The following is a 26,861-nucleotide window of genomic DNA, read 5'->3' as shown; positions in this document are numbered from 1 at the left end:
CCGATCTTTCATTAATTCGATAAAAAGCTTAAGAATAAATTATTGAATTGTGAATAGTATTCTTGCTATAAATTTAATATCTTATAGATAAAATTACAACAAAAAAAACCGTGAAAATTGCAAAATCCAAAATCAAGAATTCTCAAAAAATATATATTGCCATTTGCAAATTAGTTCTTGACAAAATCAGTTAAAGCGTTGTCACGATTCTTGATATGAGATTTTTCCAAATTTCACTGTCTTTGTTTGCAATTTTTCCTATTTTATATTGAATATTAACTGCATATTCTTTTCTTCTTTTCATGGGAAGCAACGTAACTATACATTCAAACGAGATTTTCAACGTACGTACGAAGTTTTTGGGCAATATAATTTTAGTAATCATCACGCATACTTCAGTTTTTTTCCCACTCATGCAATTTCATTGCGGTAAGCCTAACTCGACTTGAACTTAGAACTCATAGATTGGACCACGCTATCTGAAAATGAATAAAATAAATGAAGTATAAAGTAGCCAAATCTGAAATCTCCATGATTCCTTCACTTGTTCCTCCTTTATAAATCCATCTACTTTCCTTCTTCCGTCTCATCCAAAACCACGATAATTCCTAAATCACCTTCTTCTCTATTCAAGCCTTCCCCAAACTCCCAAACATGAACAAGTCCATGAATATTCTGTTCCTTCTCTTCACCATACTTGCAGCTTCCGCCATTACTGTTTCCAAAGCAGAACAACAATTCAACTTTGGACGTGGGCTCACAAGTCGCTTCCTAGCTGGTATAACGAACTGCAAGATAAACCCTAAGGTTTGTCTTGTAGAAGGAAGCGCAGGCCCAGATTGCTGCAACAACAAGTGTGTGAATCTGGAGATAGATTCATCCAACTGTGGCAGATGTGGGAAGAAATGTGGCCACCAGAAGATATGCTGCCAAGGAAAGTGTGTGAACCCTATGACTAACGAGAAGCACTGTGGCAAATGTGGTAACAAGTGTGATAAAACCAGCTCTTGCTTGTACGGGATGTGCAGCTATGCTTAAACACAGATTCATTTATATTAATTTCGTTAAGAATGTATAATAATTAATGATGATGATGATGGTTATGCTAATTATAATAAAGGGGCAGCCATGGACCTGTTAGCTTGGTTATGAGTGCTGCCAATACATTAATAATGTTTATTTTATTTGTTCTTTTTTAATTTAAATGTGTTGTACTGGAGATATATGGGCGTGCAAATGTAAGCATGATTACGAATGAATGAACAAGTCAGTATTGTTTGTTTATATTTTTGCTGTGTAGCCTATTCTTTCTCCAATTGCTTTTCCTTCTATGAATTAAACCTTTTTTTGGGGAATATAACTCATTAATAAGTGAGTGGTAAATGTCTTAACGTATTTATTTTGTTAAAATCAATGCTAACTTGGTTAGGATATGAATTATCATAAAATTGATGCATGGCATTTTAAATATTAATTAATGACATTAATACTATAATTAACAATGCGAAAAAGAAATTGAGTTCTCCAGCAAAGTTCTTGGCATGTATTGTGTCTGAAATGTATTACTACACTGACTTATGGTCTTTATTTGTTTCTTATCTTGGTTCAGTTGTGGTGTTTGTCGCGTGTGTATGTTCATAATATATAAAACAAGAATAAATCCATATATATACACCATAGCAAAATGCCAAGTTTTGTCCTTTTAAAAGACTAAGAGGTGTTTGAATATAAACAAAATTGTGGTTTTAAAAATGTGTTTACAGTATATAAAATAAATATGTAAAAGAGTTTACCTCGATTTACAAAAACGTGCTGTTTCAAAGTGATTATTTAGTAATCCAAACACTGCCAAATAGCAGTTTCAAAAGCCTTAGTCTAATGAAAAATAAAAATTAAAAAAAAGAGTTGGGCCCCACAAGATGCAAAAAATGGTTCAGCTTATTCAGCGTAAAAAAAAAAAAACAAAGAAAAAGGCATGTTAGTTTTTGAAATATTTTCAGTTTTCTCAATATGGAGTCAAAAACGATCGAATTCAACCGTACAGATATGCTTGTTCACCATGTTTTTCCTGTCAATAGTGGGTCACGGCCTAATGATTGAACACTTTAATTCGCCATATGACAAACATAAAATAATAGAAGTTTGTGTAAATTTGTTTAGTATCTTCATATGTTTTCATACGCAGAAACTTTACACTTTAAGAATACAATATTCGAATAATTCGACGCTGCATCCTTCTTTCGTTTCAAAATGTCAAAATAAAAGGCTTTTCAAACATGACCGACGATTTCGGTCAAAAAAAAAAAAACATGACCGACGATCGATGGCTTTATAACGGTTTTCTGGTTTCATCGGACTTCAACAAAAGACTGATCCATTTACTTGAGACTTTTCCCCCAACTACTTGACACTAATTTGCATGCCACTCGGCGTCGTTATACTACTCCTATTTTTAGTACAAGAATTTGTTTAGTTTTTTATTTTGGTCCCAAATGTCTTTCATATTTATCCAATACATTTGATTGGTAAAGATATTTTATAAAAGATAGTACCTATTTATTATAAATAAGTATGTTAATTAATTTTCTTATTATACTTAAATTAGTCGATTAGCTCTTATATTAAGAATCAGAGATAATGTGTATATCAATCATATTCACCAGGTAATAATAGCTGCTTTATTTTCGTACATGTCACTTGACCACGCGATATATATTAAATTTTATCATTTATTTTATAAAGGAAAAAATTTTCGCTCATCCATAATCATACAAGGAAATGGATTAGATTGTTAAATATAGTTTGGGATAATTAATCTAAAAGTCCTTATAGTTTCAACTAATTTTGAATTAGGTCCCTATAATTTTTTTTTCTTTTTATCAGGTCCTTATACTTTTACCTATTTTTAATTAAGTCCTTGCATTTATTTTTCTTTTTATTAAGTCCTTATAAGTTCACCTTATTTTTAATTAAGTCCTTAAATTTTTTATTCTTTATTTTATAAATTCTAATAGTACTATTCTATAAACATAAAATAGTATTTATTATTTAATATTAGTTTATAAACAATAATATTCTAAAAATAATAAATTATTATAATAATTTTTTTGCAAAAAAAATTAATTGTTCTAAAAAAATTTCTGAATTAATTAATTATATTACTTATCTTTTATTATATAATTTTTAATTTAATTTAATTATTAATATTTTATTTCAGTATTAATTTATTTAATTAATTTTATATTTAATTAATAAATAAAAATTAAAACTAGATGGACCTGATTAAAAATTTAGTGAAATTATAAGGACTTAATAAAAAGAAAAATAAATGCAAGGACTTAATTAAAAACAAATGAAAGTATAAGGACCTGATAAAAAAAAAAAACTATAAGGATCTAATTCAAAATTGGTTGAAATTACAAGGACTTACAGATTAATTAACCCATATAGTTTTAATGGGATGTACCCAGCCTGTTACCAAATGCCAAGTATATTCATTTTGCAAAGTTCAACTTCATTGACCTCATTCTTATCTTCCACTTATAATTAATAATAATTGATGATTGATTAAACATTCCTCTTCCATAATTTAAACTGATTAAAATCAAAATGAAGTTTAGATCTGTAGAAAACCATTTTGCAAATACTTATAATCGCTGTGAAGAAGGCTTTGTGCTTGCTGAAGAAGTTGAATTTGTGTAGGGTGCATGTTGAAGCGGATTGTACCTTAAATGACCTATATTTTGAAGACACCTATGTTTTCATCAACTTTTAATTTTATATCTATACCATTTTTTCCTTAATTAAATCCTTTAATTTTAGTCCGTTGGTATTATTAGTCCTTGTAACTTCGCTTTTGAGACTATAGGGGGTTAAAGATATCAATAGAACAAAATTAAAGAATTTAATCAGGAGAAGAAAAAAAAAGTATTTACCAAATTAAAAATTTTAAAAAATAATATAAGTACCAGTAAAATAGTTTTCCGGATATAAGATTCTTTGTTATTTTTTACTTTAGCGAATGACAACTTCAGTAGACCAAATCACAATTTGGTTGATGGGCATTTCAGACATTTTATCCACATTTCATATTTGCAAAAGTGAGACCCAGTCCTTATTTGTTGTTTTTCAAATTTAGGATCTCAAATTATAATTTTACATATTGAGAGGTTTTTATTTGCCATTTTTCCGATAAAATTCTTTGCATATAATACGTAAAGAATTTTTGTGGAGGGCGAAACGGTTTTCATGATGGAAGTCTAAAGACATTGGTGGAGGCCCAAATTCCCCTAAGCTAAGGTGCTGTAAGCCCAAGAAAAGTCGGGCCCATGAAAAGCCCAAACAAACACATCTGCTTGTCTTCTAGTCTTCTGCACAGGGAACACAAGGGCAGGGGACTTTCGCTTCTGGTATGGGATAATTTATTTCTTCCATGAGAAATTAGAATTCTCAAGTATTGACCACTTCTTCAGTTAATTAGAGTCTAAGTGTCAATAATCGTTAGAATAAATAATTAAAATGGTCAAATTACATAAAAAGAATACAAAGGGAAATTAAAGATCAGTGCTTCTGCAACTGACTCCTTTTGGCTTATGAAATTGAAAAACAACATATTTACTTAAAACTTTTGAACATTCAAAATATGAATACAACCAAATTTTGCTTCTTCTTCATTCCCCCACACACTATGCCTAATCCGACTTCTAAAAATGGAGTACTTTTCACTAAGAAAAGATATTGATGATGCGCCTGTAAATTGGCTATAACGTTTCTATTTAGGACACTATAACAGGATCGTTCTTGAACAATCATATATATTGAGCATTTTAAATATTATATATATGCGACTAAATACCAAAAACTACGAAATAAAAATTGGATTTAAAAAAAAAAAAAGGTACACGGAACATATTTATGAAGAGTTCTTAAATGATCTAAATTAATAATGTAGTATAATTCAAATTGTGTTATTAAATATAATAAAGCTATGTGAATGACCCAAATTTGTTGTTTACCTATTCGCAGCTATTCACATTTCCACGGAATTAGGAGTTTTCTAATTTCAACCAAGCCTAACTTGGTTATTTAACCACTTATTTGACCTTTGAAGTTTGAATTAATATCATTCCCTCATGTATTGACCTTAACCTCTGCTTCATATATTTTCATTTCTCTTCCCCACCCACCCCCCTCCTCTTATATATATACACGCACCATAGCCCTGCTACATCTACATCATCCATCAAAACCATTAATATTTGGTATTACAGTTCTCTATATCAACTCTTAACGCAGGTAATAATATGATGTCCCTTAAGGCAATCTTCCATCTGGCCTTGCTGGTGGCAGCTTTGGCCATTGCTCTTTCAGAAACTACACCAGTATTCCAACAAGAATCATCAAGTCGACTTCTCCGCCATCACCACCACCACTGGCACCACCATGGCCGCCACCACCCGGCGGTGACTTGTGACAAATATCCGAGGGTTTGCCATGTGCCGGGTAGCAAGGGGCCGGACTGCTGCAAGAAGAAATGTGTGAATGTGTCAAGCGACAGAATCAACTGTGGCAGATGTGGTAGGAAGTGTAAGTACTCGCAGATATGTTGCAGAGGAAAGTGTGTGAACCCAATGGTCAGCAATAATCACTGTGGAACATGTGGCAATAAGTGCAACAATGGAGATTCCTGCGTCTATGGGATATGCAGCTACGCCTAAATTAATTAAACCTAAACGTATGTGGTCACATTAAAATTCTGTTTGGACTTTTCTAAGGATGATTTCATTACTGAAATTATTTTTGAAAATTCAAAATGGAATTTTACCGGTTTAGTTAGCTACTACGAGTATGAGAAAATTTGTGAGAATCAGTATTTGTTGTTGTTGTAATAGGGTCCAGTGTTGTCTAGTTATTTAGACGTCAATCTAAATTTGTTAGCTTATTATGACTAATAAAAGAGCTTTGTGAGTGCATGTAAATTGGCTTTATACTTGAATACAATGGATTCATTTGGGCTTCGTGATTTCTTTCCCACTTTTCTTTTTCTTTTTCTTGTTCGTCGAATTATTGTCACGGAAGGGAAGCATTTTATGTGTAATTGAATTGAATATATATATATATATATATATATAAAGCTATTTTGATTGATGAGGAAGTGCAATCAGGAAGTTATATATTCTTTTATAACAAGAACTAAAAACCAAAGGATAAGACGACATGAACTTTGGTAAGACAAAATCTTTAAACTCAAAAATCTTCTTTGTCAAGGGGAAAAAACTCCAAAGAAACTAAATATTACTGTGTTCGTGTTCACATCTAATCAGGGCTCTGCAAATATTGTAAGATTTTGACATATACTACATAATGACCTTGTTATCGTGTTGGTTTTAATATCATCTAAGGGATTATATATTTCATTAATGTGTTTTTAACTTTATAATTTCTTTCTGTTTAACCCTATAAGAAATTATCATTAAGTAATGAACCGACCAAAGCTCGTGCAACCACGTCCTTTGTACAGGCAAAACCTCAACGAACACAACTCGTGAGTCGTGTGCCCCACCTACGGCTCAACTATTTCCTATTTAATCAACTCCCGTCGTCTCCTAGTTGTCTCAAAATTAATTAAACTCACCAATCACCATCGTCACCATCAATCAATGGCCACCTTAACCCCAAGAATCCTGCTACTTTCATGCTTTCTTCTTCCATACTTGACCACAACCTTGTACGCAGATTCAACAGACAATTATCTCAATACTCCCGAGCTCAATTCAAGCTTTATTTCCCAAACTACTAAGAACCTTATCCTCAACGCCATAGACTCTTGCTGGAGAGCCAACTCAAACTGGGCATCAAATCGGCAAGCCCTAGCTGATTGTGCTGTTGGGTTTGGCAAAGATGCAATGGGAGGTAAGTTTGGGGCAATCTATGAGGTCACTGATGCCTCCGATGACCCTGTGAATCCTAAACCAGGGACACTTCGTTATGGTGTGATCCAAACTCGGCCTCTTTGGATAATATTCACCAGAGACATGGTTATTAGACTCAAGAACGAGCTAATAGTGAATAGCTATAAGACCATTGATGGCAGAGGAGCCAAGATGGAGATTGCTTATGGACCTTGCATTACGATTCAAGGTGTTAATCACGTCATTATACATGGGATTAGCATCCACGATTGTAAACCAGGTAACGCGTCCTTCTTTTATTTGATAATCTGATATAAGATCTTGAGATTGAGTATTTATGTCAGGGTGCACATATATATATATATATATATATATATTTACAGGAAAAGCCGGGATGGTTAGGAGTAGTGAAGAGCATGTGGGGCATCGGGGAGGATCAGATGGAGATGGCATTACCATATTTGCTTCTTCGAATATTTGGATCGATCATTGCTTCTTGGCTCGTTGCACAGATGGCCTCGTTGATGTTATTCATGCCTCAACTTCTATCACTATCTCTAACAATTACTTAACCCAGCATGACAAAGTAAGTACAACAAATTTCATCATGCTTGTTTAATGAAACCATAAACTTACTCATCACTCTGTCCTTAAATGGAAGAGCTAGTGATGGCATTCCAAACTTAGCCTAAAATCAAACTTGTGTGACGGGTCTCATATCGGTAGAATCCTATGAATGGAACTAGAGGAGATAAACCCAGGCCACTTAATGTGTTTACAAATCATGATTAAGCTATATATAGCCGGCCAGGTGCATGACGATGAATGTCTCCTGCAGGTGATGCTGCTAGGCCACAGTGATGAATATACAGCGGATAGAATAATGAAAGTGACAGTGGCCTTCAATCGTTTTGCCAGCGGCCTCATAGAGAGAATGCCAAGGTACGTACGTAAGAGAGTGGCTTGTTACTTCATTTTTGTTAGTTTTGGGATGCATTATTAATTGTGATGAGAGGCTTTAATTTGGCAGGGTGAGATTTGGGTATGCGCATGTAGTGAACAACCAATATGAAGAGTGGATCCAGTACGCCATTGGAGGCAGTGCCGACCCTACCATTTTAAGTGAGGGAAACTACTTCATAGCTCCAAACAACGCTGCTGCAAAACAGGTCAATATATATAATATTATTCAGAAACTAACAGATTCAAACATTAATTATAGTTTACTATAAAGAGCTTGTTTGACTTTCAATTTGATTCTAAATATAAGACTCCAATCTACTTTGTCTTTCATATTTATTTATTTTTTTTCCAAAGTAATCCTTGCAGTAGTTGCATATGTTAAATGTTTTATCAAATAATAATTCTAGCTAATATACATGATTAGTAATGGTATTCTAGAAAAGATTACACCTATTTATAACAAATAACTAACTTAGCTAATTTTCTTAATCTCTCCAAATTAGTCAACTTGGTCTTATATTAAGGACTGGAAGTAGTATTTACTTAACTCACATGGTCAATTAATTATTGATTCAAACAGGTTACGAAGAGGGAAACAAATGATAAGAACTGGAATAAGTGGAAATGGAGGACATACAAGGATAAATTCATGAATGGAGCATATTTTGTTCCATCAGGATATGGAAGTTGTGCCCCTTATTATTCTGCTTCACAATCTTTTGTGGCTTCTCCTGCCTTCTTGGTCCCTCGCTTAACTCTCAACGCTGGTCCTCTTCATTGTGTCCTTGCCAAAGCTTGTTCATGAAATTAATTGTGTTTTTTTTTGGGGGGGGGGGAGTCATGTACTAAAATTGTGAGAAAGATGTATTCCACGGCTATATATTTACCATATTTGCAGAGAGCTTAGTTGATTTGTGATAGTACTCTTGAAGATAAACTCCTCGAAGATATTTACAGACACTTATTGGTGAGAGCAAAATGCTCATGCAATGGGATACTCGTATGTTTTATCAACTTAATTAGAATATCGCTTTTAAGATATTAAATTCGTGCTTATATTCCTTTTGCTTATATTTACATGCAATTTAAAATCAAACAAATTTAAGATGTCTTTTACTGAACATAGTTGTTGGCGTATTACACGCAGAAGATATGAAGAACCAGGCATATACTATATACTGTGTATAAGTTTTGAATGATACTATTTATTATAAATGATATGCATTTGTACGAATTTCTCGGCCCTGATTTGAAGTTAGAGCTACATCTAATTAAAAGAGCATAGAATTGAAAAATGACGGGAAATAATGAAAGAAAGCCCAACTCATGATTTATCCGTAAATTTAAAATAAATGTTTTTTCAGGGATTGATTTGAACATTATAAAAACTTAGGATGAGAGCTTATTGTTTATAAATTAAAGTTATTGGCGGCCTAAATTGTTAGTTTATTTTGAAAAATACATCTAGATGCCGTCCATGATATTTACAAACGTATATTATTGTAATGCCATTTCTTTACAGTATCAGATACGTTAATGTTGACATTAGCAAATATTTCATTCTTTCTTTTCTATTATCTCAAGAAATTTGGGCTACTATACTCACAACCACCTCGCTTTCGCGGCTAAAATTAGTCTTAGGCAACTAAACGTTATTATTTATTATAAATTTTCATATGTGATGTTAGAACTTAGAAACAATCCAAGTAGTATAGAGACCAATGATTCTGTACAAGACCTTTATCAATTATAAAAGAAGTCAAATAAAAGAATATTTAAATATTGAGTTGATGGAGCTTCGAACAACAATAAACAGGCCTGTTAAGGTCCTTTGTTATTTTAAAGCTTTAATGCCATTATTCAAATACAAAAACATCGAAGTCTGTAACCTTCTTTTAGGTTGCAAGGTACTTTTGCTTCCTTGTAAACAAAGTTTATAACCACATTTCATTTAATTTTTTTCAGATACCAAGACTACTTTTGGTCTTAAAAATCTCATTCTATGATAGGCCTATTTCTTCTCCCTTCCATTCTCACTTCTATTAAATTCTTTTTATAGAATCTTTAAAATTTTAGTTCCGTTGTTAGGAAATAGGCCTAATACTAATCAAGCACCCATGTTTATACTTATAATACGGAAAATGAAATTTGAGTCCCAAAGTAAAGATCGATTAATAATAGCTAGGTCCTGAAAAGTTTTCCAAAAATAAGTTGTAATTATCGATTTAGACGATTGCAAGTAGAAATGTCAGTTGTAAACTGAGTTACATTTAAAATTTGAATGCCTTATAACAATTGAGATTTCTGAATTTGTAATTGTTTGAATTGATATCTATAATTCATTTTCTCAGAAAATTTTGCTAAGAATTAAAATGTCATTAAATCGATCTCTGAAATCAACTGCCATTCTTCCTATGTATATAGTATTCCATCTATAGATGAAAATTATACATGTTAAGATACTTTTCCAATCAACAAGTATTCATAGTTACATCTTTTGTATAGGAGAATTGATCCGAATTTGTAGTCTAAATAGCTCTGTGCTTCTAGCCAGAGATGGCTGTGTAAACATAATTAATTAACAATAACCAACATTAAGCTAAGTCAACCAATAACTCGAGCTCGTGCAACCACGTTTGAGTTCAAAATTCTAATTTAACAAATAAACAAAACATTTTCTGAAGTCAAACCCAAATTTGAGTGGACCAAAACCTCTCAAAATCACCTATAAATTCATCTAATATTCCATATGAAACCACAAACTCACAAGCATGGCCACCTCCACACAACTATTCTTCTTCCTTCCAGCAATATCTTTCCTACCACTTATAGCTTCAAGCTCATATCCCTACAGTATTCCCCAAACTACTAAGAACCTCGTCCTCAACACCATAGACTCTTGCTGGAGAGCCAACTCAAACTGGGCATCGTATCGCCAAGCCCTAGCTGATTGTGCTGTTGGGTTTGGCAAAGATGCCATTGGAGGTAAGTATGGAGCTATATATAAGGTCACTGATGCCTCCGATGACCCTGTGAACCCTAAACCAGGGACACTTCGTTATGGTGTGGTCCAAACACGGCCTCTTTGGATAATATTCGCCAAGGACATGGTTATTAGACTCAAGAATGAGCTTATAGTGAATAGCTATAAGACCATTGATGGTAGAGGAGCCAACGTGGAGATTGCTTATGGACCTTGCATTACGATTCAAGGTGTTAATCACGTCATTATACATGGGATTAGCATCCACGATTGTAAACCAGGTAATGCAAGAATTTTATTAATGATAATTTATCCTTTTTCCTGACACAGTTTAATTTAATTGATCAATTTTTCTTGATTAATTTAATGTTGTGAAAATACTTGATTTAGTGTGATAAACTTTTGTTATGAGACTCCTGATGTGGACAATTGTTTAGTACTTTGAACATGCATTTTGAGTAATGTAATAAATCCGATTAATATAAATTGCATTACATTTCATGTAGGTGAGTTAATTTTCGCTTTATCATAAACTTTTTCATCGGCATACGTATTGTGTATATTCAACAAATTCTAATAATTGAAGCTTTATAAATTATAAGAATCAAATTAAAATACAAGCAGATAATTGGGAGTTCTTAATCTGAGCATTTATTCTTGAGTTAATCGCTAGTTGGGTTGTTTTGCACGAGCAGGAAAATCTGGTATGGTAAGAAGCAGTAGTGATCATGTAGGACATCGTCTAGGTTCAGATGGAGACGCCATTAGCATATTTGGTTCCTCAAATGTTTGGGTTGACCATTGCTTCCTTGCTCGTAGTGCCGACGGTCTCATTGATATAATTCACTCCTCAACTTCCATCACCATTTCTAACAATTACTTCACCCAGCACGATAAAGTATATATATGCCTCAATTTCTTCTCCTCTCATTGATATCTTCAAAAAGGTGCTGTTCACTGAACTAATGTTTCTGCAGGTGATGCTGTTAGGACACAGCGACCAATACAAAGAAGATAAGATAATGAAAGTGACAATAGCTTTCAACCATTTTGCCAGCGGCCTATATGAAAGAATGCCAAGGTAATTAGTGATTTCTATGTATATCCAAGTGAATTTTAGCCTCTTGATCAGGATTGAGAGAGTTGAAAAGAGTTTATATTCACGTACTGATGAACTTGTGAAGGGTAAGATTTGGGTACGCCCATGTGGTCAACAACAGATATGATGGCTGGAAGATGTATGCCATCGGTGGCAGTGCTGAACCAACCATTCTGAGTGAAGGGAACTACTATATAGCTCCAAGTAACCCCAGTGGGAAACAGGTGTGTGTGTGTGTGTGTGTGTAGCAAGAAACCCACTAGCTATACTTGTTTGTACGTATAAAGGAGTTAGATAGGAACTTAAAACTGAATTCATTGTGTTATGCCGAATATTCTTGTGTGATGAACCAGTATAGTCCACAAATATAGCTCTATCATAATGCAGAGGATTACAAGGATGATATTGTATTACAGGTTACCAAGAGAATAGCGAAGAAAGACTGGAAGAATTGGAAATGGAGGACTTATAAGGATGCATTTGTGAACGGAGCCTATTTTGTTCCATCTGGGTATGGAACTTGTGCCCCTTACTATTCAAGTGCTCAAGCTTTTGTTGCTGCTTCAGCGTCCTTGGTGCCTGCATTAACCATTCATGCTGGTCCCCTGAGTTGTATTGTTGGGAAAGTTTGTTGATTTGGCCTGTTGGCGTCTCCTTTTTGTTCTCCTCTTATCTTTTGCTAGTTCTTCGATGTTCAATCGATGATTGGCTTCTTAGAGGTAGGGACAGACCTCCATATTATTATTAGAGGGTTCAACTGCCCCTACAATGTGATGTCTTTTTCCTTGGTACGATATGTATGATGAGCATTGATTGCTCCTAAAATTCGATAATACTATTTCTAATGCGCCGCCAATATATATACATATGCATAAAATTGAGTGGGGGCAGTTTCTGATAGTTCGGAGGACGATTTTGTATAAGACGACCCTATAACCTGCTTTGCAGAAGGCTAGGTTTTGTGAGTTGTGATATGTTTTTCTCGATCGAGAATGTGAAGAATTGTTTATATAAATAAGTGTGAAGATATTGTTCGACAGAGTCTTTTCTACAATCATCACCATAAGAATCACAAAGATGCCAATCAGTAAGTGGGGAAAATTGGGAAGAAACTCCATAAGAAGCATTATAATGGCCTCTACCCACCAAGTGTTGTATAAATACATATATATATAGCTCAATTAAAAAACTAGAAATGAAAGAAGGTATATGTGTATGATCCTCAGCGTTTGGCTGGTCAATATTCAGAAAAGCCTATTCTCGTTGCTTTGAACTCCACAAGTGACTGGTGCTTTGGCTCTCGCTTTCTTCAAGTACCAAATTCCAGCTCCAACTCCAATTGCCCCTGCAGCTGAAACCGCACTAACTGTCCCTGAATCCACAATTTCAAAACACAAAACCACAAATGAGACTGATATCCTCTAATAAAATTCCCATCCATTGTCAGTTCAATTCTCTTACCTGCAACCACATGAACCATCTTATTGTGCCTTGCAATATCATGATCTGCCACACCACAATCCACCCAATCAGCGTTATAGAACTTCCAATATCCAGCATAAATAATTGGTCGTTCTCTTGGCAAGTTTTTTGTTTGGGTAAATTTCTTGATCATGCTTAAATTGAGGTGTGCGCTAACTAAACAATATACTCAGAAATTAAGAAAACAGGGGAACTGGTTTGAGGTACCTTTGCAATGGGTAGTGGAATTTCCATCTTTACACAGGCACAAGAAATTCTGTTTCTGTGTATCAAACCCACAAGTTCCACCTCCTTTCAAGGGATCCTGACACTGAAGGCATCTTGTGGTCACTGGTATGTCAAAATCAACTCTGATTCCATACTCAGGCACTTGATCATACGGTTGAGGAGCACCCACGTTTCTCCAGTACACACTAGCATAACTGGTACAATACTTAAGCATCAACCTCAAAGATTCAGTGGCTTTTGGGTAGTAAGAACAGCAAGAACTCCCAGTTAAAGCAAAAGCACACCCAGGAAGGTGCCTACAAAGATAGCTAGCACTATCACAGGAAGAATCACAATGCTCAGGGAAATGCTCACAGAATATAGGCTTTGGTTCCATGATCACGTGATCTTCACTGCAATTGAAGAATAAGTATTCGTTTTGTGGGGAGAGCTTGAAATGGGTGCTTGTGTCTAGGCTAAATGGCCTAGTGGGTCGAAAATGCTCACCATCTTCACAGCTCCACATGAGGGGATCCGAAACCAGAATGTGTGGGTCAGAATAGCTCAAGTTACGAACAGGGTATCTCCCGGATGGGGTTCTGAGCTCGAGTTTCCCTGAATCGGAGCAAACCAGAATGTGTCTGTAATATGGGCTTCCACATCCATCGTCGATGCCGAAAGGGTAGTTTATGGGAATTCCACCACAAGAGGTTCTGCAAGTGCTGGACTGAGCTGTTGCGAAGGTGAGGAATGACAAGAGAGTGAGCTGAGTGATGAAAGATATCATTTTGGAAATGGGGTTGGGAGGATGAAGAAGAAAATCCATGAGAGAGAGGAGAGAACAGAAAATTAAATGCGCTCTGAATCATAGGCAGAGGAAGGAGCAAGTAAAGCGAAGTGTAAAAGAACCAATAAAGAAAGAAAGAATATATGTGCAAGCGTTGCTTTTGTTGGCTTTTGCTTCCTTTAATCCATGGCTTGTTTCTTTTTATATGTTGCTTTTGCTTTCTGGGTTCTGAAGCCGGGGACAGAATTAGTGAACCGAGTCGGCAGTTCATGATTAGCGGGGAATTAAAAAATTCTGATTTTGGAGAGTGAAGTGAAGTTGCGGTTAGGAATATATTCCAGCTCATCAGCCCTTTGCCACGCGGCACACCTTTACTTTTTCAACAAACTACGCTGATTAATTAATAGATTAATAATAGGAGCAATATCCGGGGAAAAAATTAATGATATTTAGCTTCTTGACAAATTTTTTAACAAAACAAATTGCTAATAATAATTTAAATAACTGTAAATTTAAGAGTCTCCATTATAAATAAAGTGTTTAAATTTTTAGTATAACTCTAAAGTATTTAAATTGATATATATTAGTCATTTTATTAGAAAATTTTTCAATAATCAACTGTTATTAATTCTATCTTTTAGGATTAAATGTCATTCCATCTAATGATTTTAACTTAAATCAGAAGTGGCATTTTTCTTGCAATTATTTGTTATTTGATATTACTAGGTGATTTATTTTCAAACAATATTATGCTCAAATAAAAGATAATTCTCTTTAACATGATATTTTACCATAAATTGAAACATGAGACTTTAATTAAATCGAAGGAGTCACTTGCTCCTTGGAGACTTGACATTTTCCATCCACATGCTAATATCGGCTCACATAGATTGTCCGTGTGTAGTGTTGGGCCATTAGGTAACATTTCTTTGTGGAAAAGGAAAAGAAGGCCATTAGCCCAATAACTCTTGTCTTGTGCTGGATGCATAAGTCCAATCACCCATGCCCAGAGCACGTGATTTAATGGTTATCCTAACTTGCAAGGCCTACAGTACTTTTGTTTTCCCTTGTGTTTGGTATGAGCGAATTGGAGGAAGGAAAGAGAGGGAAAGAAAAATTTGAACTAGCTTGATTTAAAAAACTACAGAAGTGGGGTTATAAAATTTTAATAAAAAGAATATATAAGATTAAACAAACAAAAAAAAGCAAAATTAACTTAAAGTTTTAACCCAATTTCTCCAATTTTTCAAATTAGGCTCATTAAGATTTTTCCTCTATTTTACTCATTCAAATAGAACCTAGTGGTTGCTAACAATTAGAAAGAGTCTATATTTAATGTCTAATAATATTTCAAATGAGATTACTTACAAACAAAAAAATACTTATGCCCAACAAGAAACCAAAAAAGGAAAAAAAGCTGCTCCTCCTATCATTAATATAAAACCTAATTGGGGAGTTAATGTTGGTCTTATATAAAAGAGATATTTTACATATTTATCAATTTTTTCAGATTAACCCTATTGATATTTCCCCAATAATAATTAAGTGAGAGAGGGAAGGAGAAAATTAAAAAAGATACCTAGAATATTTTAGAAAAAACATATCATATTAACTAATTTAATTAACATCCTTAATTTACTTAAATTTATAAATTAGTTACTACATAGTACTTCCCCAATCCTTAATATAAGACCTAATTGTTGAGTTGACTTTGGTCCTATATATAAGACATATTTCTCATATTTATCAATTTTTCTTAAATTATCTTTATAGATACTCCCTTAACCATAATCAAGTAGAAGAAAGAATGAGGATATTAAGGAAGATGATTATGGTGTTGTGGTGAAAAAAATGTTATATTTTTATAATTAACTAAACTATATAACTTTTTTAATCTAATCAGATTAATTAAATAGGTCTTATATTAATGATTGATGAGTATTATCATGGGACTAAACTAATCAAATAAGGGGGTGTTTGGATGAAACCAAACCATGGTTTGGAGAATAGATTCTGAGAAGAATAGATTTTGGAAAGAATAGATTTTATGAAAAAGTGATTTTGAGAAGTAAGAATGTTTGGATAGTTGTTATCAGAAGCACTTTTTATATATACAAATTACTAAAAAAAAGACATAAATTAATATGATAATTACAGAAAAAATAGATTTTATGATATATTTTAATTTGAAGGAATAAAATTGTTAATAATATATTTTTTATTAACATAATTAATAATACATAAGATAATATAATTAATAATTAATTAATATGTATATATATTTATAAAATATAAGATTAAATATGTTTATAAAAAAAATAACAAAATACATATCCTATAGGCTCTCACACTCTCCATTTTTTCTCCAAAAGCAAAAAAATTTTGCTTTTTCCAAAATCATGGTTTTGATTTTTGAGTGGGTGTTTGGCTGATTTATTCCCCAAACCATGATTTGGAGTGTCATCCAAATTATGCTAAGCCGATCATCTCCCGCGTTTGAGGTTGGGGGAGGGGAATGGAGCCAACTTTTTTGGGCCGACAGTATGCCGTAGCCGTGTGCCCACTTGCACACCATTTTGTTCACAAAAACAAAAAAGTGATCGACATGCATTGGATAAGAACTGGAATGTTTTTCTTGTCTCTAGCGAAGATGAGTCTCGTGTTCATTTGATTGATTTGGTTGAATTATAACACATTAATTAGCTTTTCTACTCTCGATCACCCACTCCCTCCTAATCCAGCGGCAGGGGATGATGAAAGGAGTTCATCTTCGGCTGCTCCGTCCTTTATCTAATGAGTTGGGAAGGAGGAGAAAAACATGAAAACAAGGAAGAGAGCAAATTGGACAACGTGCATAGTTTTTGGGTTTCAAATGCCTGCGCAAGCTTTCAACCCCAAAATAGGAGGAGGGGACGAAAATTGAGCAATAAGTAAGGAATCAACGTCACATCTTAATACTATGCTCGATCGAGTTTCTAAATCTTTTCTTTTAATTTATTATATATTATTTATTACACCCAACTTTATTTAATATAACCCTTCTCATATGATGTTTGACAATTGAAGTACTTTTAAAAAGTTTCTTCACACAAATCTAGATAAAACTCTTTTTGCATATTTATTTCATGTATTGTACAATTATTTTTAAAATTATGATTTGGTTTCTATCTAAATACCCTAATCCAACTCATATATATGGAGTAAACTTTGGCATAATTTTGGTCCTGGTACTTATAAGGACAATAGTTTCTCATGCCACCAAAAGAATGCTTCTTTTTTTTTTTAAATGAAAAGTAGGATAACATTACTCAATTATGTTGAGAAAAGTAAAGAATGGGTGTCAAATAAAATCCATACCGGATGGGTGAAAAAAGATCAGGTGCATATATGAACTCAAGCTCTCATGGAAGAGTAAATGGGCCAAGAAGGAGGTGGGTAACAGGCTACCGAAAAGGAAATACAATTGAAAACTAGGGATTTTCTCCTTCTTGCGAGTGAATTAGATGTGGTAACAGGTTTTTTTTTCAAAAATCAGTTTTAAATATTTTACAAAATTATCATTTAAAGCTCTTACCTAAAAAACCTTATTTTTTGGGTTCTTAAAGTTGAAAACGTTGCCGTTTTAATTTTGTGGCCTACTGGACGCGTCCTGTGAAGCTCACTTGCTGTCAGATGTTGGGTGTGACAACATTCGAGATGTTCTGCCTCCAACAAAAATGAGCATGGTTTTTGTCATGTCTGTTCAGCAGCATCGACGGGCGTGTTTTCTGGTTTTTGTGTCTATTCGCGTCTATAAAAAGGCATGAGGAGCGTGATGTGCACTACACTATTATCTCCCTCCTTCTCTTGTGCTCTTGCCCTCTTGTGTTACTTTCCTTATGCTATTTTATCACTTTGCTTTCCTGCTATTTTATCACTTTGCTTTCCTGCAAGAATTGATTTGTTTAATCCTCAGGAGTACCGCTTCTTGAGTTGTAGAGGAGTTGTGGAATACTCCTCCAATCCTTAATATAAGACCCATTTAACTAATTCGATTATATTAAGAAAGTTAGGTAAATTAGTTAATTATAAGAAAAGTGACATATTTTTCCTAAAACACCATAATCATCTTTCTTAATAGTCACTCTTCCCCTTCTACTTAATTATAGTTGAGGGAATATCTATAGGGGTAATTTAGAAAAAAAAAACTGATAAATATGATAAATGAGTCTTATATTTAGGACCAAAACCAACTCAAGAATTGGGTCATATATTAAGGACTAGAGGAGTATCTTTTAAGGACAGTATCCTTGTGAGTTGAACGTGACTCGAACCATTGAATTTCTGTGCTACCGCCAACAAATTGATATCAAATATCCCTCATCGCATCTTCTGTCTCTAGACACAGATGTGGAGGTTGATTAATGATACAAAAAAGTTGCTATTAGCGGTATGAGATAATTTAGCAAGGAAATCGGCATGTAGTATGGTTGCCCTCCCCATGAACATATATAAAAGGATACTTCTAGTGCTTACAAACAATCTAAATAGATTAATCTTTACCAGAGTAAAAAGAAAACATATATAACATCTCTAAATATCTACAAGTATTGTTGAACAAGGAGACTATATTCATTGGTATCCCTACAGCTTTTTAGTATTGCCAGTCATAATCCATAAAACTATAAAAACGGTCGTTTTAATCCGATACCCAAGTATATATTCATATCTAACATTTGAAATTACGTACTCATCATCCTGTGGATGGTCTTATAAGGGATCATATCACAAGATTTGAACTTTAAAAACTTCAGTTTGCTTTCGTCAAAAGCCAACAAAATTTAGAGAAATTTATCGAAGAAAAGCGTTTAGTTTCTATTCGTGGTCCCTGATGCAAACCCCTCCTCCCCCCAAAGTAATAATAATGAAGAGACTTCCAATGCCTCGTTTGGTTGAAAGCAATGGCCACTAGTTGTACAAGTTGGAACATATAAAATAAGAATACTCTCTACGCCTCATATGGTTGATTTCTTTGAACTTTGATTCCCAGTCTCTCATGAAAATTATTCCTACATTTTCAGGAATGATTATTCTATTGATTTAGAAGACTAATTATGGAATGGTTACATACTTACGTATGATTCCGTGAATGTTTTTTAATAACATAGTTTATCCTCTTTATCACTTGCTTTGTTAATTGATTGAATTAAGTACATCGGTCATTTTTTAATGAATATAATTCTTTTTCTGTTTTTGGAATTCATTATACAACCATACCGCTGAATAAACAAGAAAAATGTTAGAAAAATTATTTTCGGATTTTTGTGATTAAATATTTTAAACATTTTCTTCTATTTGTGGTAATTAATTGAAAATTATTTAATTGAAGCTATGAAAAATATTTATCCAGTTATTAAGGAAATAATTACATCAAGTTATTGGTTAATGTGGTAGACAGCCTTACCTCATAGATAATATAATTTTGAATCCCTAATTTCGCATGGAAAACAAAATGATTATAAATACTTTAATGTATTTTTTTTTTGTCAAAATACTTTAATGTATATTAGGGATATTCATATTATTATCCGATTAAACATAAATGCCTAATTTTTTTCCATAACATAGCAGACATACTTATCTCATTCTTTCAAACGTTCAAAACTACTCACCGTCCTTCGAATCTCATCCTCATTTATAGACAGATATTTTCTCAATCAAAAGGCCAAAGTTTCTACTATACATAAAGGAAAGGAAAATTTCTAAAACAAATACCTCTAAAATTTTAAAATCCTAAATTAAGAATGACTACAAAAATGTGTTATTATATTTATTTTTCAAATATTGTCAATTGTTATTAAAGTGTAGTGAACAAAACGGATTTAAAATTTTAAAACTCAAAGATTTTTTTTTTGGATTCTTCCTAAAGGAAATCATTAGAATCTAGCGGGGATTAAAAACTAAAGTACTCTACATACTCTACTATTTGTTTATATAACAAGCCTAAGTATACACTAGAATGAGCTTTAGACTGTCTTTTCAAATTTCAATATTGTATATCTGGGCTGCTACAAATTCTCCTACGTCATTTTACAACCGGGGGATCTCTCTCTTTAATTTTTGCGAAGGGTTGTGCATGTGAAAATATAAATAGAATGCAAGAAAATTCGCAGCAAAAATTATACCAATTTTGACAACACGTAATTTATACACTCTTATCATAATTTCAATTTCACTACCTGATGATATGGTTGATTCAATTGAAAGGAATTTGATTTTCTTATAACTCATTGATATCTTAAAGTATATATATTTTGGAAACAAAGGAAGATCAAATGTATATGTGTGTGTATGTATGTATGTATATACATATACATATATGAAGGAAGAAATTAAAGCTAGAACTATCAAGTGTCAGCGTGTATAAGTGGATAACATCAAAGGGGCTGATGTGGAGAAATTATATCCTGAAATAGATGAATGACTTGATTTTAATTTCATTTGACTTATTGAGATTGCCCACCAAGCTCAGTTAATTTCGTTTTAATTCATTGAGTTATATAAGCTAAACTTAATGTGATCAGATGTGTACGTAACTGAGTATAGTATAACTTACTTTAACATACTAAAATACAATTTATAGTATGTTGATAACTCTATACTTTTCCAGTCCTGAATGAAATAGATATTAGTTTAAGTTATAAATATAAAATCTTGATCATTCTATTTTTATATTTATCATTTTTTGTCAAGTTAATTTATCTAATTGAACTAATTATTGAACTTTATTATTCTACTCAAATTAGTTAAACAGGTTTTACATTAAGATTTGAAAAAATATACCAATCATATATTCATAACTGGTAATTAATATTTCATCATGGATGAAATTAAATAAACATTTTGTGAAATGGCATAAAGCCCATATATACTACTTTTGAAATGAAGGGGAAAAGAAGGCGCAGTTGCCCATTTACTCCTGAGTTGTATAATTCAATTTGCACAGAAATATCTTACGTAAATATGAATTATTTATTCTCATATACATATATGGCCCCCATTTTTCGTTGTCTATAAATTTTTCCATTGACTTTATGCAAGAAAATAATTTTAGTAGTTTTCAGCATGTTGTTTTCATCTAGGGTTTTCCATTCTCGCTTGCTTGGAAATTAGAATACAACAACACAGATGGCACATTGAAAGAGAAACAAAACAACGAAGAAAACTACGATTTAAAATATCAACTGTAGCAAAATATTTATATAATTCTTGTAGCTTTCACACTTTTGTATGTATGTAATTATGCCAGTTTTATTAATCTGCACTCCGGACGAGACAAGATAACATTAACAAAGAAAGACGGTCAGAATCCAAAGGATAAAACAAAATCAGACGTGCCACATCATCTAATATACTGTAAAAACAAAAAAATACATCTGAAGGATTTGACTTTAAAATATATTTAATTACGAATTATGACCATATCATTATTATTAATGAATTCTAATTTTACAAATTTTTACTGACATCAAAAACTTTATCTGTTAAAAATAAATATATTTTTTTAGAACTTTACTATTTAAGCATTTTAAGACCCTATTGTGATATTTTAATCTCTTAATTAAACCATTTCCTTACTAAAAGGGGAAGAGGGGAAAACAAAGAAAAAGAGAAGTGAAGATCAAAATTTGGTTTGATATGCCCAAATATACACGCAGGTGACTAACGATAACCCCTGATATGGGGTTTTCTTTGCACTAATGTTAAGGTTTGAAATTAAAAGAAATAGGTTTGAACTGCGTCATTAAACAAAGCCAGAAAATACAAGAGTTGTTGAAACGACAAAGGAGAACCCCATACGACTTGTCGCCTTCCCTTTCGTAGTTACCAAAGTCTTCCTTTTTTTTTTTCCCTTAAAAAAATAAAAGTAATAATAATAATGAATTTCAGTGTGAAAAGTATCTGTGAGAAGCCTAAGAACGCACGCAACGCAAGCTGTCACAGTGCCGTTCATAGCTCACTCGGTTTGTTCTCAACCTAACCTCTTTCTCTAATTCCAAAATTCTACGTCATGCAAGTAAGCCACGTGGGGTAGGATACTCTGGTCAACGTATATCCCAGTCAACTTTACGCCCTTTTTCTTCTTCCTTCTTCTCTCTCTCTCTCTGTCTCTCTTTCAAAGGTCTAGGTCACCCCTTGTGGTGCCATTAATTATGTCCCTTTGTTAAGGGGTCCATCCCCAATAATTCAAATCAAGTGTTAAAAAATAATGGTAAGCTCTATTTAAAAAATACCATTGGTCTGCATCGTTTACTTTGAGATTGCATCCCTAGCCCTTCATTTTGCTATTTCAGGTTAATTTCTTTTGATCATTGATCCAACGGTGAGGGAGAGTGAATAAAAAAATTAGTAGATATTAAAAAAATAAATAGCGTAATCATGTGTTTGTCTTTAATTGACTCGGTTTTCTCTTTCTGAATTTATCTGCGTCTATGATTTTTGAAATTTCCACATATTACCTGCATTTGTTGACTAAACCAGGTAGCCAACATGAAGAAATACGTCATGACGAATAAGAAGAAAAGTATAATTACAATTTGTCTCTTGTAGAGACTTCAAAAATTAACACAAAAGCATATTTATGATTTGTAATTAATTATTTTTATCAATAGACTGATTTATACTACATTCGTCTTTAGTATAAAAGCTTATTTGATTTTTATTTTGGTTCTAAATATAATACAATAATCCACTTTATCTCTCATATTTATTCATATCTTTCATAGTAGTCCTTATAATAATGGTAGTTCTAACTAATATACTCGATTAGCAATGATGTTTTAAAAAAGACAATACTTATTTATTACCAATAACTAATATAATTAATTTTTTTTAATCTACTCAAATTAATCAACTAATTTTTATATTAAGTATAGTTGGTAGAACTTGGAACTTAACAAAAACAGCCCCATGAATACTAAACAATTAATTATTGGTATTGCTGCCAATAAGATTACCGACAATAATAGCTCCAAAAGACGGAGGCACGTAGATAATTTGAAAACAAGATGCCGAAAATCTGATGAGAAATACATAGACGACAGCGAAAATGATGTTTAAAGCAAGAGATTTATCAAAGAATAACAATAAAAAATGAACCAAGCTGTCATAAAATTATTTGTCCAGGTGAACTAGTAGATGCATCATAATTATAATCTGCGTACATCAATATAATATTCATACAGATAATTGTTCAAGTTTTTAGAAGTTGTGCTTTCAAACTGAATTAGCTTCTCAGAACACACGGCAACAAGAAATAGACATCTCAGAGAAAAGCAAATTAGCCTGAGATGACAAGATAGTAAACCACGTTCTAAATCTGCGGTTTTATTAAAAAAAGCTCTTGGATTATATTATGAGTTTCATTTTCGCAAAGCTTTTGGAAAAGTTATCTCTCTCTGCCTTTTGTTTTCTTGGTTTCCTTCGTTTGCTTTGGGCGCCGCAAGTATGAACGCAGAGAACATCTCTGATCTCGACCCTCATGCATGAACTGCGAGAACTTAACTCGGACACTGTTTGAAATTTCATCTCTCGTGGTCTTAAACCAAATAATTAAGCAAAGTAGGAAAAAAGCAAATCCAACTACCTCGATTTGATGAAACGTGTTTCTAGGTTCCATAAAAACCACAGAAATTAAAATTACTCTAACAAATATATATTATGGGCTTCAACCAATTAGGAAGCTTCAAATACCACAAAACAGGGTAAGAGGAGCAGGAAGAATCTTCGCTAGCTTTAGATAAAATCACTGTTCGAACTGATCCAAAATGTTTCTACTGTGCAAAAAGAACCGTGGCAATTCATTCGCCGGCGGGTCCAATTTAATATTAAGTCACGCGCAATAGAATGGATCCCGTGAATATGGTTTCTTCTCTGATATGATTTGAGACTTTCGAGTATTCTTTTGAACCCATCAGATTTGAATTCCCGATCTTTCTCAAGAATTATCGTCCTCTTTTTGCACTTAAATCAACCGTTGTTGCTGAAACTTTAATTTGTGAAGCTTTTCTTCAGTTTTAATCAAAACTGAATATATTTGCGTGATGGATCACCGGCAGAAACTAAATTTTCTTCTCTCAACAGCCTGTCACCATGGCAGGAAGGTTGTTGATGACCATAAATGCGAATTAATAATGTTGTTACACCCTCCAATCTCTTCTGCTATATTTTCAAGTCCCATGTTGTACAAGCTATAAGGTCTGTAATGATTTTCCGGTCCAAAAAAAAAAAAAGGTCTGTAATGATTTCATTAAAAATAACTCTAATTTCATCCCTAATGTTAAGAGCTAGTTAACTGATTTACAGAAATTTAAAAAAATTAATTAAATTAGTTATTTGTAATAAATATGTGTTATTTTTTTAATACCCTTGTTAGTTATATGCATTAGCCAGACCTATCATTCTATATCCGACTACTACAAAGACTATCTTAAAAAAATAAATATTAAATATAAAAAAAATGAATTAAGATCATATATTTAAGACCAAAATAAATATCAAATTAACTCTTATATTAAAAATCAGAAGTAATACATATGATAATTATCAGTGTCATATACTATAACGTAAGGAAGGTGGAAATTATAATTTGATGAAAAGGGGAAAAGGAAACTGGCTCGTGATAACGCAGGCTAGGTAGGGTAATACTATTCTCACTGAAAGTTTGACGTGCAGTATTAAAAAAGGAGAACTATAGTCAAAGTTAAGCCGACGTTGGCTTTTACTGTAATGGGCCATGTTCAGTTAATGAAGTAGTCGGTTCAAAGAAAGCCTCCTCCGATTCATAGTCAAGGTAAAGAAAGGGAAGCTCCAATGAATGAATGAATTGAAACGTTATATGGGTTTTTTTCCCTTTCTTTATTGGTTAAGCCATACCAAGGAATGCCTTTTTCCTCTCAAATCTGGTGCCGTTTTTTATTTTTTTCAAAAGAAGCTTGGAAAGGCAACGCTAAAGAGACCAAAAGCCAACGTAGAACGTCGCAAGAAATTGAATTTTGCTTCCTCATCAATTGCATGGAAACGTGCTAAAAAGTAGTATGTACAGAGGGATTATTAGCATCTCTCCTTTGTTTATAATTTTTTACTTCTTTAATTATTCTCTCTTTTCTCTTGTGTAGGCCATTATCATTATGTGCTTTTCCTTATATTTCCTCGTCCTGCTCTGTCACCTTTTGACTATGGTTGGACCGAAATACACGAGGGCCTTTTCCACACCCATTTTACATCATGATGTTGTGTTTTCCTTTTATGTATGTTCACACGTATGCACGCTCATCAAATTAAATAATAATGAAATTAAAAAGTGTGCCCAGTGATGGAGTAAAAACAAAACAGAAGAAATAACTCTGTTTAAAATTTAGATTAGCTGGCGAAGGTTACTCCCTCGGAGGTTTAGTGTGGGGATAACAATTTTAACTTTATAGAGAATTAATTATTTTCTCTTCATAGTCTCAAATATATCACATCCTGAATAGTACTATTGTAACCTATCACTCCTTCGTTTGTCAAAATGATGACAGCGGATCCTTAATTATTTTTTGGTTTATGGTCTATCATAGGTCTGTTAAGTTGTTTCTATCAGTGAGAGTGGTTATGAGTCACTACCATTTATTAACTTGTTTGATTCCCTGATCAACACCTGGCTTTGCAACATTATGCAAAGCCAAAAAAAAGGTCACATTATAGTAATAAGCTCATTAAAAATTTGGACGCCGACCTATAAATTTGAAAAGTTAGAACAGAATAGAAGTAAATATCTAGTTTCTGTACGTAGCTGTTTACATCTATATAGATTAACCCAAAAAAAAAAAAAAAAAAGAAAGAAAGCAATGTCATGCACTAAAAATTTGAAAAGAAAAGGAGTGAAATTGAAATCGATATATGTATGTATATGTTGGGTATTTTTGTGTATGGTACTAGATAATATTATGATTTTATCACAAGTCATCGACAAAAGAGTAGTTTTTAATATTATGTGCCAGTGTATATATGCATAAAATAGAAAATGATAATGGCACAGTATGGTCAGACAAGGGATACGATCCAACCATATCAAACATAAACAAATTAAACTGTAATTTGCACAATAATGTGTGTGTGTATATATTTTGTTGAAATGTCACTATACACATAGTCAAATGATTTGCACATGGAAGAAGTTAAATTAAGTGAAATTGATCGAATGAAGAAGTCACTTAAAGTCTATGAAATCGTGAAAAACTTCGTTTGTTGCTCCGTGTAATGTGAAGAATGAACTTGGACAGTTCAATTCATCAATGATTGCGGCAAGTTTTCTATGTTTTTGGTGTGATTCGCACTCATCAAATTCAAAACAATAAACAATGGGCTACCCTATTACTTGACAAATTAGTATGAATTAGCAAACATCTC

At 32.9% G+C, this 26,861-nt stretch overlaps 5 protein-coding genes across 5 annotated transcripts; 4 read left to right on the top strand and 1 right to left on the bottom strand.

The window, feature by feature from the left end:
* The first annotated feature begins 600 nt into the window (after nucleotides 1–600).
* On the top strand, nucleotides 601–1,265 carry LOC114714626 (stigma-specific STIG1-like protein 1). Its single transcript, XM_028899372.1, has one exon. The coding sequence runs from the start codon at nucleotides 655–657 to the stop codon at nucleotides 1,036–1,038; it is 384 nt and encodes a 127-aa protein (XP_028755205.1). The 5' UTR covers nucleotides 601–654; the 3' UTR covers nucleotides 1,039–1,265.
* Nucleotides 1,266–5,259: 3,994 nt separating this feature from the next.
* LOC114714622 (stigma-specific STIG1-like protein 1) lies at nucleotides 5,260–5,972 on the top strand. Its single transcript, XM_028899369.1, has one exon. The coding sequence runs from the start codon at nucleotides 5,304–5,306 to the stop codon at nucleotides 5,715–5,717; it is 414 nt and encodes a 137-aa protein (XP_028755202.1). The 5' UTR covers nucleotides 5,260–5,303; the 3' UTR covers nucleotides 5,718–5,972.
* A 687-nt stretch (nucleotides 5,973–6,659) lies between these two features.
* LOC114714653 (putative pectate lyase 2) lies at nucleotides 6,660–8,679 on the top strand. Its single transcript, XM_028899414.1, has 5 exons — nucleotides 6,660–7,191; nucleotides 7,295–7,497; nucleotides 7,750–7,853; nucleotides 7,942–8,080; nucleotides 8,455–8,679. Exons 1-5 carry the CDS (start codon nucleotides 6,660–6,662, stop codon nucleotides 8,677–8,679), a joined length of 1,203 nt encoding a protein of 400 aa, XP_028755247.1.
* Nucleotides 8,680–10,645: 1,966 nt separating this feature from the next.
* On the top strand, nucleotides 10,646–12,591 carry LOC114714652 (putative pectate lyase 2). Its single transcript, XM_028899413.1, has 5 exons — nucleotides 10,646–11,138; nucleotides 11,553–11,755; nucleotides 11,835–11,938; nucleotides 12,042–12,180; nucleotides 12,373–12,591. The coding sequence occupies exons 1-5, from the start codon at nucleotides 10,646–10,648 to the stop codon at nucleotides 12,589–12,591; spliced, it is 1,158 nt and encodes a 385-aa protein (XP_028755246.1).
* Nucleotides 12,592–12,951: 360 nt separating this feature from the next.
* Nucleotides 12,952–14,542, bottom strand: LOC114714697 (LEAF RUST 10 DISEASE-RESISTANCE LOCUS RECEPTOR-LIKE PROTEIN KINASE-like 2.7). Its single transcript, XM_028899455.1, has 3 exons — nucleotides 13,646–14,542; nucleotides 13,418–13,462; nucleotides 12,952–13,328 (listed from the first exon to the last, which is right to left on the bottom strand). Exons 1-3 carry the CDS (start codon nucleotides 14,469–14,471, stop codon nucleotides 13,201–13,203), a joined length of 999 nt encoding a protein of 332 aa, XP_028755288.1. The 5' UTR covers nucleotides 14,472–14,542; the 3' UTR covers nucleotides 12,952–13,200.
* Between the last annotated feature and the right edge of the window lie 12,319 nt (nucleotides 14,543–26,861).

The sequence above is a fragment of the Neltuma alba genome, unplaced genomic scaffold, assembly GCF_004799145.2.
Source record: "Neltuma alba isolate B1F8T4 unplaced genomic scaffold, ASM479914v2 tig00011524_pilon, whole genome shotgun sequence".
Classification (NCBI taxonomy): Eukaryota; Viridiplantae; Streptophyta; class Magnoliopsida; order Fabales; family Fabaceae; genus Neltuma; species Neltuma alba.
Note: the sequence above shows the minus strand (reverse complement) of the source record. Positions and strands in the feature narration are given on the sequence as shown.